Source organism: Charadrius vociferus, unplaced genomic scaffold (genome assembly GCF_000708025.1).
Source record: "Charadrius vociferus isolate BGI_N301 unplaced genomic scaffold, ASM70802v2 scaffold1041, whole genome shotgun sequence".
NCBI classification, from domain to species: Eukaryota; Metazoa; Chordata; class Aves; order Charadriiformes; family Charadriidae; genus Charadrius; species Charadrius vociferus.
In genome coordinates this window covers 269,295-284,491 of record NW_009646843.1, presented here as the reverse complement: position 1 = coordinate 284,491, position 15,197 = coordinate 269,295, and the positions used below count along the sequence as shown (strand labels likewise).

The 15,197-nt window shown below is 42.4% G+C and overlaps 1 protein-coding gene across 1 annotated transcript in view; it reads left to right on the top strand.

The window, feature by feature from the left end:
* Positions 1–8,478, top strand: part of SOX30 (SRY (sex determining region Y)-box 30) — a 9,369-nt gene extending 891 nt beyond the window's left edge. The window contains exons 2-6 of the mRNA XM_009893436.1: positions 21–613; positions 1,901–2,140; positions 3,514–3,693; positions 5,639–6,125; positions 8,106–8,478. Of these exons, the coding sequence (XP_009891738.1) occupies positions 21–613; positions 1,901–2,140; positions 3,514–3,693; positions 5,639–6,125; positions 8,106–8,478 (1,873 nt within the window). The remainder of the gene's footprint in view (positions 1–20; positions 614–1,900; positions 2,141–3,513; positions 3,694–5,638; positions 6,126–8,105) is intronic.
* Positions 8,479–15,197: the final 6,719 nt, after the last annotated feature.

The following is a 15,197-nucleotide window of genomic DNA, read 5'->3' as shown; positions in this document are numbered from 1 at the left end:
GAGGCCAAGGGCCCCCTCAGGGTGCTGCACATCAAAGTCGAGAAGCCCGAGGAGGGAGATGGCGCGGGCTGCCGCGGGGACAGCAAAGAGTCAGGGGACAACTTCAGGTGCTCCCCAGCTCCGTGGGGGGGTAAAGAGGAAGCCCGTGTCTCCATCAAGAGAGAAAAGGACCATGAAGGGGGCGGCGGAGAAAGCCACAACGAGGTGAAGGTGCTGGAGAAGAGGGGGAATGGGAAGGAGCCCTGGAGAGGAGGTGCTGTCAAGGTGGAGCCGCCTGAGGAGGCCATTGAGGCCTGCAGGGTGAAAGTGGAAAAGGACGATGCCCCCGCGGTGGGCTCCCTGTGTGGGCCTGCTCATGCCAGCGCCAATGACCACAAGGCGCAGCCGGGTGAGGGGTTTGGGATCCTTCCTGAAGATCTGAAGATCCCAGTTGTGATTCACTCCTTACCTCCTGGGACCCGCATACAGATCCAAGGCCCTCTGCCGTCAGAGCTGATCCACGTGACTAAAGTGCCGGTGAAACAAGTGCCACTTAAAATGCAGTCTTTACTGGAGCCTTCGGTAAAGATTGAAACTAAAAATGTGCCCCTCACAGTACTGCCCTCCGATTCAGGTATTATGTTAAGAGAGCTTGAAAGGGTTCAGTAAGTGGCACACAGCTGACAGGTTATCGGACAGGAGAACACAAGTGGAAGGGTCATGTTAGAGAACCATCCCTGGAGTTTGTACAACTCTCTTGGTTGTCATACAAACAAACTTACAAACAACAAGCTTTTGTTGTGCAAACTTACTCTTCAGCATAAGATGTAAACATACGGGAGCACAGAGTTCTCCAGTGGTCTATTAAAATCAATGCAGTACTGTCCACTTGCTCCCTGGCTACATTAACCCCCTTATAACTGTTCAGAATTGCATTGAGCTGTGATTGTAAGTTTAAGGTCAAGAATCTGCTTGATTTTTAAAGCTGTGAAGCACTGATACGCCTCTCTGAGAAAATTTGGACATGTTAAATGAGGAACGTTTTGAAACATCTGGATTAGACGCTTACTATTTTTGAAAGATATCTAGGCTTTCAAAATCAATGACTTAAAATGAGGTTTTAATGATTAGAAAACTTTTGCCGTTTTTCAATAATGTGAAAGAGTTCGTTTCTAAGCCTTTTTCACAGAGGAAATTGCTTGTTCAGGGATCAGTTGTGAGGGGTCTGGGGGTTCATCATGTCACCAGCTCAATTTAAATACAGTCTGTGTTTACAAAGTAAAGCCAAAGCTGGGTGTCATGTCACAGTCATTTGGTAACACAGATTCCTCCAGCAAAATGAGTGTCTGCATCTGAGAAAAGAGTGAGAGAGAGGAAAAAAACCCACCCAGCCAGAAACCCAGAGCAGCAACAGCCTCAGCTGAGAAGCCAGGGACTGCACAGGTGTGGGACTAAACTGCCATACCATCATTAGATCTGGTCCCTGCATCATTAGGGCTTTGGATACATAGTTCTGGTGGTGACGAAAAATTTGCAATGGTATGGTCTATGCTATATAATGTTTAGTTTAGAAATTCGTAAATTTATGAATTCATAAGAAAACAATCTAGCCAAGCTAAATCCAAACCAGTGTGTTAGCAGTCCCATATGATTCATATTTTAAAAAAAAACCAAAAAACCAACAAAAATATGTAAATGAATCCTTATGCAGTGGTTCAGTGAAGATTCGTGGAGGATACTCCCTTAGCCATAGTTATTTTTCTAGGAACTGCTTTCCAAATGTACATCAAGTTTCATGTGTTCCAAAGCTCTAGTGATTCTTTTGACTGTTGCCAAATACCGTCTTGATATACTATTGAATGTAACCTGTATTACATATATTGCCTGGAAGATGATCATTTTTCCTCGTTTTATTGCATAGGTATGCCAGATACTCCATTTAGCAAGGACAAAAGTGGCCATGTAAAGCGTCCAATGAACGCATTTATGGTGTGGGCTAGGATTCATCGGCCCGCCCTAGCAAAAGCTAACCCAGCTGCCAATAATGCAGAAATCAGTGTTCAGCTTGGATTGGAGTGGAGCAAACTGACTGAAGAGCAGAAGCAGCCCTATTACGATGAAGCTCAGAAAATAAAACAAAGGCACAGAGAGGAATTTCCTGGTAAACGTGTATCAATTTACCTGAATTTTTTAGAAGTGCAAGATTTTTTGGAAAAAAAAAAAATCTCTTTCATTAGAGCAAGTAATAGAGTTAGAAAAATATTACAAAAATTTCAAGCATAAACTCCTTCTGTCAGCTTCCTAGTGCCTGAAAGCATATTATTTTTTTTAAGTACCCAAAATGATGTTTCATCCTTTGTAGCCTCTAATGTTTCTTATGGTCTTAGACCAGCAGCAGCTCTTCTGAATGCTTTAGTAGTCTGATGGCCAGATAGTGAATTTATTGTGAACGTAGCCCACTACATCATTTTACATGCTCCAGAAAGAGCTGCCCGGGTGGCCTGTGGTGACACATGCGTCCATTCCTCAAAGGCAGGAAAGGGAAATGCCAGAGGAACTACAAATGGCATTGTATTCTGTGAGGTTCTTCAACATGTAGACTTGGGATTGACAAGTAACGGTGTGGAAGATGATGTTTCTCAACCTCTTGTCAAAAGGGTTAAAAATTTGTACCCTTAACAAATTCATTTCTCCATAACACTGCAGTTCAATAAAACAGAGCGTAAGTACTTTGAACACACTTTTTAAAAACTGTTCAGATACCAGGTGTCGTAATCCTTTCTGTTGTCATAATCCTGCTAGTTCGCGATTATGGCTAATCCTGGTAGACAAGATCTGATGAATCCGTCATAAACAAGCAAAAGATAAGAGCAGCACTCTCCCTCTCTCCCTACACTCTTCAAAAAAAAAAAAAAAAGTGTTTCTTTAAAGTAGCATTAAAAGTTAGCCTGTGTAAGAAAGAAAGCTGCACAGTGTAAATTCATAATATATTTATACATCTGTTAGTGTTTGATTAATGTTGTAAGTCAAAAGCAAATGTACTCCTCCAAAATCTATACAGGATTCCTAGTGGGTCATATTTTCCATTGACTCTTGTAACCTGCAGGTATATGTGAGACGTAAGGGATTAAGCAAACAATCAGGAAAGATCCACATTTTGAATACATTCATGATTTCCTTCTGCACTGAAAGCCCATGGTACAGTGTCATGTTGTCCTTAACATGCTTTCCTGAGCTGTGCCACGTCACTCCCCACTGTTCTGCATTTCTTTGTCTCACAGACAGTTACCATTTAGTAATGTAAAAACAATGCCCAAATACATCCATTTTATTTCCACCTCTGATAAAATGCCCCTTTTGCTAACTCACTGAAACAAAGGGAGTTCTGCCATTGACTATAGGAGCAGGTTTTGGACTCCTTTTTTTTTTTTTTTTTTTTTTTAGATACTTCAGAATTATAGATATCATAGCTTTACATAACAAATGAAACCATCCCAAAAATTGGATGTCTGCATCTTTTTTCATCTCTGACAGGTTGGGTTTATCAACCACGACCAAGCAAAAGGAAGCGTTTTCCACTGCCTGCCTCTGCTGTATTTTCCAGCACTTCTCAGAGTATCATCACTACAAGTCCAGCTGGCATTTGTCCCTTCCAGTCACCTGCTTACTCTGTTGTCATCCCCAATGTTAAGAACGGTATTGGACATCCAGTCTGTGAGTTTTCAGTAGTGAATGATTCTAAAAAATTGGAATTTACCTTTTGTAGTGAAAGTTATAGATATAGTAGTGTAGGTATAGTTAAAACAAATGTTCGGTCTTTCTTGACACCACTGTTTCTATCAGTCCTCCTCTGCACTGCTCCTCTGCCTCCTAGTCTCTACCTACTGTTTCCTCAGCCTCTTAAATTCTTCTGGTTTCTTCACTGCCCACAGATCCCTGCTATTGTCTTTTAGCTCCTGGTTCCCTCCTCATACCTCTTGGTCTTTTTGGCTCTCTATTGCTCAACACGTGTTTCCTGTTGAGCTACAGCTGTTTCTTCTTCTTGTACTGTCTCCACCTCACACACGTCTTACCTCACCAGGTCTACTGTGCTAGTGCTCAGCCCTGCTCTACTAAGCCTGAAAAGCTCATTAGCTTAGTCCGTGGCGCCTCCACTCTGATGTTAGTGTTCCGTCGTAGTGGGGGCACCATTGCTCTAGAGCAAATGCTCAGCAACTTAGACTGCTCATAAGAAACGGCAGACAGAATTGTCAACAAGGTCATCAGAAAGGAAGTTAGTAGGGTGTTACTAAGGTGTGCGCTGCAACATTAAAGCAGTGACTAAATCTGAAAAAGAAGCATTTCATTTGCACATTTTTCCATGAACATTTAGGTATCTGTGCACACCTGGAATAGTTCTAGATGTAGTTGTTACGAACTTGCACATGCCCACAGTTTGAGCACACATAGTTCTCAGCTTTTATGCAAACAAAATTGTAGGTACAGAAGGAATGCATTAAAAAGTTGCACCTAACCTGGAAGGATCCTCCTTTTTATCAGAAGTCAATATGGACAGTGAAATAGGGTGTAGTATGAGAGCCCACAGTCAAGTATAATAGCTGACCTGCAGAGTTTGTAGTGAAGGAGCTCTGGTTCTGTCAGTGTGCGCACAGTGGATTTCAACAACAAATAGCTTAGATCCAGGCAATGGCATTTTTCTCTTTAAGCAGAGTGACAAGGGCTGCTTTTTTTCCAATGAGGCAAGAAAATGGAATGCCTGTTTATGCTGTATAATATTCAGAGATGTAAAAGAGAAAACTCAGCTTTGTTCTGGTGTAGTTCTGAGTTAGTGATGTGATCCTTTCTTAAATCCTTCTGTAAATTTGACTGAATAAAGTATTCTTTGTTTTCTTATCCTAGTATATTTTATAACATTATGTTGTCCTCAGATGCTACTATGTTTCATTCCAGAGTTTATTATCCTATTGTGGTTGAAATGATTCTTAAATACAGACTGTAACAATCTAGACACATTTAAGTCCTATTGACTTGGAATTTAGACTCTTAGACTAGGTAGTGGGGTTTAAAAATGCTTATGCAATGTGTTTTGAAATCTTTCTGTACAAGGGCAGTCCTATTGACATGAGGTGGCATTTGAAAGTGTACTGCAAAACGTTTCAAAGTGAAATTGGCTAGCGGGTATGTTCATTGGTGAAACAAATAAGAAAACATATCGGAGAGTAGAGTGTTTTAATTGTTGCTCTGCTTTTCACTGCTGCTTTGGCACAACACAGATTTGTTAAAAATTTGGCTCACTCCAACTCAGCTAGTAGACTTGGGAGCTCGTCTGAGCTTCAGGTGTTACATGCATGCTCCAACCCCATTCTGTGGCCATATCAGGACAAGACACAGCCCTCATCAGCCTCACAGCCTCAACACTCACTAGCCAATTCATTCTTCTTTCACCCTTGGGTTTCTGTAGAAGGAAGCTTGAATGTGTGGGCTCCAAACCCCTCTGACAGAACACATGTAGGCCAAGTGGCATATGACTGTGCTAGCATAATGCTAAAAAAAGTTTTGAGGGAAATGGTTCTGGCTCTGGCTGTGGTTTGCTACGCTGCTGTTTATGAAGTCTCTTCCTCTATTCACATCTGATAAATAACTGTTCTGTTTCTTAAAGGTGAAGCTCCTTCTGCCATCCGTCTGCCGGCTTCTTCCATTCAACATGCTGGTCCAATTACTCTTTTCCAGACTACTAGTGCAAGCACTCCATCAGTGGCTGTTCCAGCTCCAACCCTGCCCCTGCGCCCTGTAATTTCACCACAGCACTTTGCTGAACCTGCTCAGGCAGAAGCTCTTGATGTATCAACTGGGCTTAATTGCTCTCTGAAGAGATGTACACCAGTTTTCATTGAGAGCAGAAACCCAAGTAACATAACCACCACTAATAGCAGATTTTCTGTATCTAATAGTGAGCCCCCAAAGGAGTATCCAGGGGTTTCTATTTTGCCTAGAGGCGTACCTCTTCCCCAAGCTACCCCTTTTCTTCACTCACATCTCTATGAGTCTCCTCCCATTGGTCAGCCAGCCGGTCTGTTTGGAGTACCTCCTCGGTTTCCATTTTACCACCCTTACTTTGTACCTGGACCTCACTACTTCCCTTCAAGGTAATGAAACCCTTCATTTCAATAGCAGTAAGAACAAAGGCTAAAAGGCAGAGAGTCTTTTGACTTACAGAAAGCAGATGGAGCATTTAGAAGAAAAGGTGCTCTTACCTTCGTATAGCTCCTCTGTGGTGGGACCTGCTGGCCTGAGCCTGCTCGTAATATACGCGCAGTTATTGAAGGCTCCATAGTGCTATTGCAGTAATTGGTACTCCCAAGCCCACAGTAAATAGAAATATCTTCTCTCCACTTTATGCATCTAAGTGCAGTTGATCTCTACAGAAAAGCATTAGGTAGAGATAGTGTAAGTATATTTTGAAAATGATCAGACAGAATTATAGTAGGTGTGTGAGATGTCTCCTGGGTACTATGAGTGCAGCTGTCACAACTACCACTATTTCTGGAATCCAGTCTGGTGGGAAATGTCTTCAGAATTGTTATGTAAGTAGTAATTCCTAGTTTTTCCTTTGCAGTCTCTGGGCAGTCAATCAGAGATCACCTAATCAAAGAATTTACAAGCTGACACATGTGATATCCCATGGGTATTTCCTAAGCTAAGCATGCACAGAAAGCACAGTGCCCTCCCCGCAGCAGGTGTGCTGCTCAAATGCAAGAAGTCTGATGGCCTACTGATGCTTGTTCTTTGTAAGGCATCATTTTTCTTTCATGACTGTGCAATATCAAACATAACAAATTATTATGACTATTAGACTTAAATTCTGCCTGTTAATACACAGCTCATTCCTACTAATAGCAACAACCAGTATGTTCCTATGGCAATAAGACTACCTGATCATAAATTAGGGCTGATGATGACCTATCAAACTCATAAGAACTTAATGAGCTGATAAGTGCAATACAAGATAGCTCTCCTTTTGAGGAGTATACATATTCCCCAAATTGCTAAAGATGAACTTTGCTTAGCCCTTGGTCTCTGAAATTAAACAGTTTTGTGAGGCCTCTGAGGGAGAGAAGTGTTCTTGTACCATAAAAGACTGTTCTGACTTCACACATTAATGGACTTCTGAAGGCTGCCAGCTTTGCTAATGCCAGGATCTTTCTAATGCAATGATTTATAAGTTCACATTCCTATAAACTCATTTCTTGCATACAAGAATCATAATGCCTGAGTAGCACTGACAGTGCGAAGGTATGTAATGTATGCAGCTTCATACACTAAAATTTTAAGTGTTAGATTGGAAAGATAAATAGTCTCCTTGAAACCTCAATAGGCATTGTATCAATGTCTTTATAATGGCTGCACTGTAGAGCTCTATTCCTTCTTCACATACTTTGTTTTCTTAACAATGTAGTGAATTTCTGTAACACTGTGTAAATTACAATACTGTGTCATTCTGCATCAGAATAAAAATTCAAACTTCTGACACCAGAGGAGTACAGTTACATTTGACATAGTAACTTCATGCAATCTACTATGTGGTTGCTTTTTAAAAATTTATCACTGTACATTCTTTAAATAGTAACATTGACAACCACATATTGGGCACAAGGATTCTCTGTCAGTCCTGTTCAGTAACAATGTAACGATGCAAGAGTTCGCTCAAAGAATAAATAAGAGCATTTTACCCCAGCTCTGTCACAAATTTTGGCATACAAAAATAACACAGAATGACTTTTGATGCTTTGTTTTACTATTCTGTCAGTTAACATACTGCAGCTCATCAGATGCTGGTTTATCCATGATATTATTTCATTGATAAATACTATGGGGTTTGTGTTTGTTTTCAAAGCAACTTCATGCATGTATCTATCATGAAGAGGCGCGTATTCACAGATATGGAATCTGTGCATAAGTCTTGTTATGGACCTATAGGCATGGTTTTAAAGTATGTGTGTTTTGAATATTTCAACAGGATAAGCTGACTAGCATAGAACATTAGCGTCATTCTGTTTTTCTTAGCTGAATGGAAGTCCAGGCAATCTGCATTTCTGAAAGCCAAGTCTCAATCTCTTTCATTGCAGCACATGCCCATTCAGTCGACCTCCATTTGGCTGCGGGAATTTCTCCAGCCCAGTGCCTCAGTGCCTTGGCTTTTATGAAGACAGGTACCAAAGACAGGAGATGATGTTTTCAGCTCTGGATGGAAACTATCCTTTCAAGGAATACCCAGAAGAAAGCATACCAGAGGATCGCCGCAGCTGTGAGAGCCTTGAATTAATGTCCTGTTACAGCAGCTGCAATGAGGAGCGGTATTTAAGTCCCCTACCTCAGCTGGATGTTGGAGCATTGGAGGAGGTTTTGTCAGCCACCTCATCTACTCCCTCCAGCATCCACCTAATCAATGTAACTGACAGTGATGAGGAAGACGAAGTAAAGTTGTTGCGAGAATTGTAATTTTTAAAACAGTTTATAAACCAGAGAAATGTTATAGAATGGGAAATAAATCTTTTCCTCAACACTGTCTTTTCACTCAGTACGTTCAATGGAAAACCCACGTAGCTTGAGCGAGCTGTACAGGTCATTTTGAAGAGTCTGATGATCCGCCTGTATTTTGAGAGATCGCATACAGATCTGGGGAGGTCAAAAGCCTTTGGAGTTTCACCTGCTTCATTTGGGCATTGTTTAGGCTCTGCCTCAGAAAAGCACTTACACAGGAATTCAGCTCTAAGCCTGTGATAATGTGCTTTCCTGAGGAGAGCCAAAATAAGTGTTTTGATGGTATTTGCCATAATTTTGTAAGTATTACTTTAGGAGTTTCAGCAAGTGAAATATTTTATGACTGTAATATAATTCTTGCTGCAGTAAAATACTATAAAGCCTGGAGAGTGAAGTCAAGAATGATTCTACAATGCTTTACATTTTCCCTTTGATGAGACAATTTTAAGCTCTAATTTGGTTAATTTTTCACTGTAGTCTGTATTTGTGGTACAACTGCTATATAACACACTGAAAATTTACATCAGTTTCAGTAATACCTTGATCTGCAACCAGTTCCTTTAATAAAAATAAGATTGTCCAGAAGGTATGCTGAGGCATGGTAGCTCCCAGAGAGAGGAAAATGGATGAGATCTGCCCCCTTACACTAGTGGGCTGTGACTTGTTCCCTGAGCGTAATTAGTACTGTAAAGAATTCTCCAGAGAATACCAAATTCTCTGAAGAATATAAAAGGCTTTCAATGGAGAGAGTATCTGTGCTGAACTCAGAGAGTAATGAAATTCAAAATTTTTTGGCCAAAATTTGTAATTTATGTCACTAACTTTTTTTCTCTCCCCTGTTTTGTGGAATAGAGGGTCATTTTCATCTGGGAATCCTGTTATTTTGCTGTTGTTGTATTTGAATAAACTCACCTGAACAATGTATTCCTAATGCTTCATTTTAAACCATGGACATTGAACTGAGTGGGGACAGGTAAATCGTAATTCATGTGACTCTCAGACTTTCTGTGCAGCCAAGCCGCACATGCCCAGAATGAGATGAAGTAACTTTTTCAGACAATTTGGGCTACTAATACTAATGTATATACGTGCGTGTTTGTGTGTATTTATATTTATAATTATGTAAATCCAGCTACCGCAGAAATATGGGAAGAGCTGAAAGCCATGGAAGGAGAAGTCCATCCATGCTGTGCTGCCAGAGGATGCTAAGGAATGATTCAGAGGAAGCTAGGTTGACCATCTCGTATAGGACATCCTATATTTCATGGGTTGTCACACTGGATCCATTGGACCCTGAGCATCCTGTCGAACCTGAGGCTTAGGCCCCCTATATCCATTGAGACTGCATTATTGGGGGATGTGGTGTAGGGGAGAACTTTGTAGAGTAGGGTAGATGGTTGGACTCGATGATCCCAAGGGTCTCTTCCAACCTAGACAATTCTACGATTCTATGATTCTATGATTATTGATAAAGAGAGGTACAAATGAAATTTCCATACGCCTCAGAAGCTAGCCCTAAGTCAGTGTAGTGTAGATATCCTCTGGGTTCGCTGCATTTTAAGTTTTCAATCTCATATCAATATTTTCATGGTTTTCTGCTTCTGTGAGCTCATAACTCCATTTTGCAAGTCCAAGATTAAAACCTCTCCTTTGAGAACTACTGCATTTTGTAGTTAAAGATCACAAAAGCATGAGTAAATCCTGTCTACCCTACACGCTGCAACTGCAATGCAGATGAATCATTACAACCAAAGTCTTATAAATAGTAGAAAATTCCTGTTCGTTTCTAAATTATCTTCTCACTGAAAGCTGATCTGGTCTGCAGGAATGCACATGGGCAAATGCACTAATTCCTACACAAGCATGTTTCAGGGTATAAAACAGCTGTTTGTGGGATTATTCTCTAGATCTAACTTCCCTCTTCTCCCATTTTTCTTTTTATACACTATGGAGTAGGATATAAGGCATATTGCAGTGCACCGGAATCTGGAATGGTTGCTTGCCATGGATAATACAAATTTCCTTCTTCCTATATAGGGGTGTCCAACAGTGTTTGAAAGGGGGTGCCTCAGAGCTGCTCGCTTGTACCCCGTGCTGCTTGTGAACCCGGCGCTGACAGTTCGGTGTGAGCTTCAGTGGGTTGAGGGATTTGGCATTTGCTGCACAACATCTCTCTGCTAATGGGACCTTTGCTGTTCATGTAGGAAAACACAGTATTATACCGAGTGGAAATCTGCCCTGTTTAATACCACAAAGGCCCGAAGAAGAGAAGACTGAGGGTTAACACATCCTGGATATAATCAACGTGAAACAGAATGTAGGGCTGATTCCTCCTTCCCTTCCTGCTAGAGCTGAAGTCCTGAGCTGGTCGTACGGGATCTGTGTCTGCAGGTCTATGGCATTGGACCCGGCCCTCAACTGAGCTCTCTTGAAGACTATTGTGTTGTCTCTACAACAGAAGTGAAAATTATACAAACAACCCATCCAAACCTCGCTCCCTCTGAATCATTCCTTAGCATACTCTGGCCGCCCCGCATGGGGAATTTTTCTTGTGACAGAAGAGGTTTTTAGCTCCCATTTCTAGGTCATTTTCAGCCCACCTTCAAACTTATCTCCTAAATGCAGATTCTTCAAGTGCCAAGTATCTGTGCTGTTATTTCTCTTCTCGCAGCCTGTGAAGTGGGTCACAGGCAGGGCCAGTCCACGGCGAGCACGTGCCCTCCTGCAAGCAAAGCAGAGGGTACTGGGGACATGAGAGACATATTCTACTCTCTTATAAGATTTTTCATTCCTTCTTTCTCTGCTGCTCACCTTAATTTAAACTAAAAACCACCTTGCATGCTTCTCAGCTTGAAAAACAAATCAGATGCAGATTTTCCAAATAAAGTTTCCCTCCTGCTGCTGTAGAAGTCTAAAAAACATCCAGCAGTGCTTCCTGGTGCATCACTGCCTGTGGCTATCCACTTGCAGAGACGAAATTCTTCTCCAAAGTCACTAGACAGTTTTATGGATTGGATGTTACTCAAAGCCCTCGTGCCGTTATACCCGTTCCCTTCTCTTACGAGAGTAAACTACTTCAGTATAATCACTACTGTGTTGGAGAAGTTTGCAGGCAGCGTGGAGAGGACTACAGTGCTTTACATGTACAAACATGGTTAAAAAGATGTGCTGTGTCTGCGTATACTGTCTTCTACCATTAAATTCACTTGCTGTAGGAATGAAGCAAAAGTAGCGGCAGTGGCCTGTGCTTTAAAAAAAGCACAGAGAGTGCTTTGATATTATTTCACTAACAGCACATCGGGACAAGCCCTTGTCTGGTACCTGATCATCTTACAGCACTTCTCCCTCTTTGGCAGGACAGCTGCTCCATGGCTCTCCCAAGTATTCCCGCTGCCCTACACGGGTGGTAGAAAACCAAAGCTAAACAGAAGATTCTGGGTCAGCCAAAGCTGTTCCCAACTGTTAAGACTCAGAATAATGAAATCCGCTGTTATCGCCAGGTCCCTTCATGGATTCACAGCCTTCCTCCTTTGATCATTTCAAGTGATACGAAGGAGAAAAATGTTCTGAAAAATAGAAGATTTCACATTCCGCTCAAGTCAGCCAAAGACACAGAATTTCTTTCATCAGTACGAGTGTCTGAAAAACAGAGGTTAGGCAGGACAAAAAGTCCTCTACCTTCTCTTTCTAAGACTTTGATTCTTGGTAACATTTTCTCCAGTGTCAGCAGGAGTCTTTTCAGAGCAGTTCGTTCAACAACCTTTCCCATTTCTGAAAGGAGAGTTCCAATGAAATATTACTGAGCTTTTAGTCTGATACGTGTCCAAGTCATTCTCCGCGTAATGCCTGTTTCTTTGACAGGCATTCTCTGTAGGTCTATCTAGGTGGCTAACTCCTAATTTACTATGAACATAATGGGAGAATCATCATCTTTTGCTTTCCAGCTAACAACAATAGTGTTAAACCACCTTGCAGACTGTCAAGTAAGTGCAGAAACCGACTGCAAAAGCATTGACATCAGCTTTGCCTTGGGGAAACCGAAACACCTAATTTTCAAACCTGGTGAACGACCGACCGCATGCACCGACCCTTGCTCTGGGTGCTGCACAGAGGCTGCTCTTAATAGGTACGTCCATCCCTTGATCACAGGGGATGCAATAGATAAGGGAACAGAGCACAGACTTCCAAATTCCCACTTTTAATCAGTTGGGAACCTGGAGGAAATGAGTCTGAGCCTGTGTAATTCCAAGATAACGGAAAGCCCGACCTTGCTCAGTGAATCAGGCAAATGTCCCATTGAGCTTTTTGAAGAGATGGGTACGGGCAGGATGTGACTCATCCTGTGCCAGAGGCAGGTAGCGTTACAGCATCTGAGCACTGTTAATAAGGCTACAGAATCCTCAATATTTCCGTGCAACAATGTCTCAGCAATGTAAGTGATATATCATATATATATAGAGAGAGATTAAACTATATATAACAACTGCACAGTCTGTGGTTATATTTTTACAGAGGGAGTTTCTGGTGATTATAAATTAAGATATCAATTCTCGTATTACCAAGATCCAAAGATAAAAATACCACTATATACCAAATGCAAATATTGCATGTATTTCATTTTTGTGACACTCGAATGCTGACAAAAATCACAAGCACATAGTTATTGCCCTAAGTATTTTAACAATCTTAAAATAAGGCTCCTTTTATTCCATTTTATGCTTTGTTGAGCTGATCATCTTTTAGAGAAATATATGGAGTAGTCCCTTTGAAGATTTCTTGTAGTAGCAAGATTTGTGACAATATTTCAGCGCAAATATACGTATTCCTCATCAATTTTTTTTCTTTGTGTAGACAGAAATTTAACGCAGAGATGAAAGCAGAATAGCTAAATTTGTGTCTAAATTTGGCTTGCATTTTTACTTATTTATAATGAAAGCATCAACAACAGTGCCATTGTTTCTGTCTATATTACAGGCAGTTATAAATAGATGGGAGAGTTCACAAAAAAGATCAAGGTTTCCCTTCAAGATACTCCATATGATTAGAAAAGAGCTGAAATCTGTTCCCTGGATTTTTGCTCTGGGAAATAACATGATTTAGTTGTGTGACGAAAATTTGTGACCTGTCTTGTGGGTTAGCTAAAATGTCATTTATGGCCTGCTCACCCTGGTGATTCCCTCTAGGTGTCCCCAGGATGTCCTAGCTTTCTTCTGCCAGGGTGATATCAGGAATAAACTGACCGTCACAAAATCACAAAGGTTCAGCGTGTGAAGTGCTGGGGGAGAGAGGAGACATATATGAAAAGCATAAACCTAAATGGCATCTGCAAATGGAAACAGTCACGTTTCCTTTGGGCAACAGTGGCAGGAGTCAGCAAAGACCTTCAGTAAAAGAGAGCTCAGTGGTTTCGGTAGCATAAATAAACCTCTGGACAAGAGACAAAATCATTACTATTGTCTAGCAAACCTTTCTTCTAAATGGAATATTAATTTCCTATCAGCCTGATTTACCGATACCCTCTGAAACATAGCCAGGTGCAAATTCCCCTCATTTCTTAAGTTGGTTTCCTGGTGTTTCACCTACACAGGCACTTTAAGTACAGAGATGAATGGAAAGGGTTGTATGGATAATGAGGATCAATAGCTGTTTGAAGAGTTCGTCTAAGAGGTAATGCCTTTCCTTGCTACTCTTGAGCCGATCCCATGGAAATGCACGTCTTCTCCACCCTCGCAGCTCTGCTGGTGGGGCTGCAGTTGAGCTGGCCGGGAGTCACAGCAGAAATACACTGATATAAGGTAAGGCAGTTGCTTTTCCCGGGCTCAGCGTGTGCAAGGAGCATCTACAGCACCATGGAGCTCGGCTGTTTGCGGCTGGTAACCTCAGCATGGCTGCACTAACTTGGACTCTCCTCTCCTGGTGCGACCCTGAGCCACACTGGTGAACCCACCCAGCAGCGAGGCACCGCGTCTGGCGGTCCTCTGAGTGCTCGTCCCCCTGAAGGGCAGAGGACTAGCAAAGGGATCCCAACCCATGGGTTAGCCCTGGAGCGTGCAGGAGAAGACAGGGATGCTCCTTTGGGAGCCTCATGGGAGTGAGTGGATATCCCTGAAGGGCAGCACAGGGAATATGAGGTATGGATGCCTGCAAGGCCTTCCCCTGCCTCTCCATCTGCCCTCAGGGGAGAGGGGCAGGGAACATCTTTTTGCTTCTGCCCATTTATATGGGCACAATAAATTTCGCTCTGTATTCCTTCAGCTGTCCAGGGTCCATGCATTTCCCAGGAGCGGAGGGATTTTGGATGCCTCTGGAAACATGGGTTCAGCTCCGAAGGGTTTGATAGGATCACACATAAATATAACAAATAAATAAATAAACAACTAAAGCCATAGCACAGCTCCTCCAGGAAACTCTTGACAATGATTTGGCTGCTTCCCTTCACCAGGTCTCCCCTCTTTGCTTGCTTTTGAGGCACAATGGATTTCCGTGCAGGCAAAAGAGCTGGGGGGGTGGCGAGGTTTTGCAGGGGGGGACCCACAGAAGCGCCCAGGCTTCCCCCTGCCCCGGGGTGCCGGGGGACAGCCCAGCCCAGCCCAGCCCCGCACCCCCGGGGCAGAGCCGCTACGGCCCCCAAGGTGCACCCAGAGGGGCTGCCCAGGGGGGGGGGGGGGAAGAAGAGG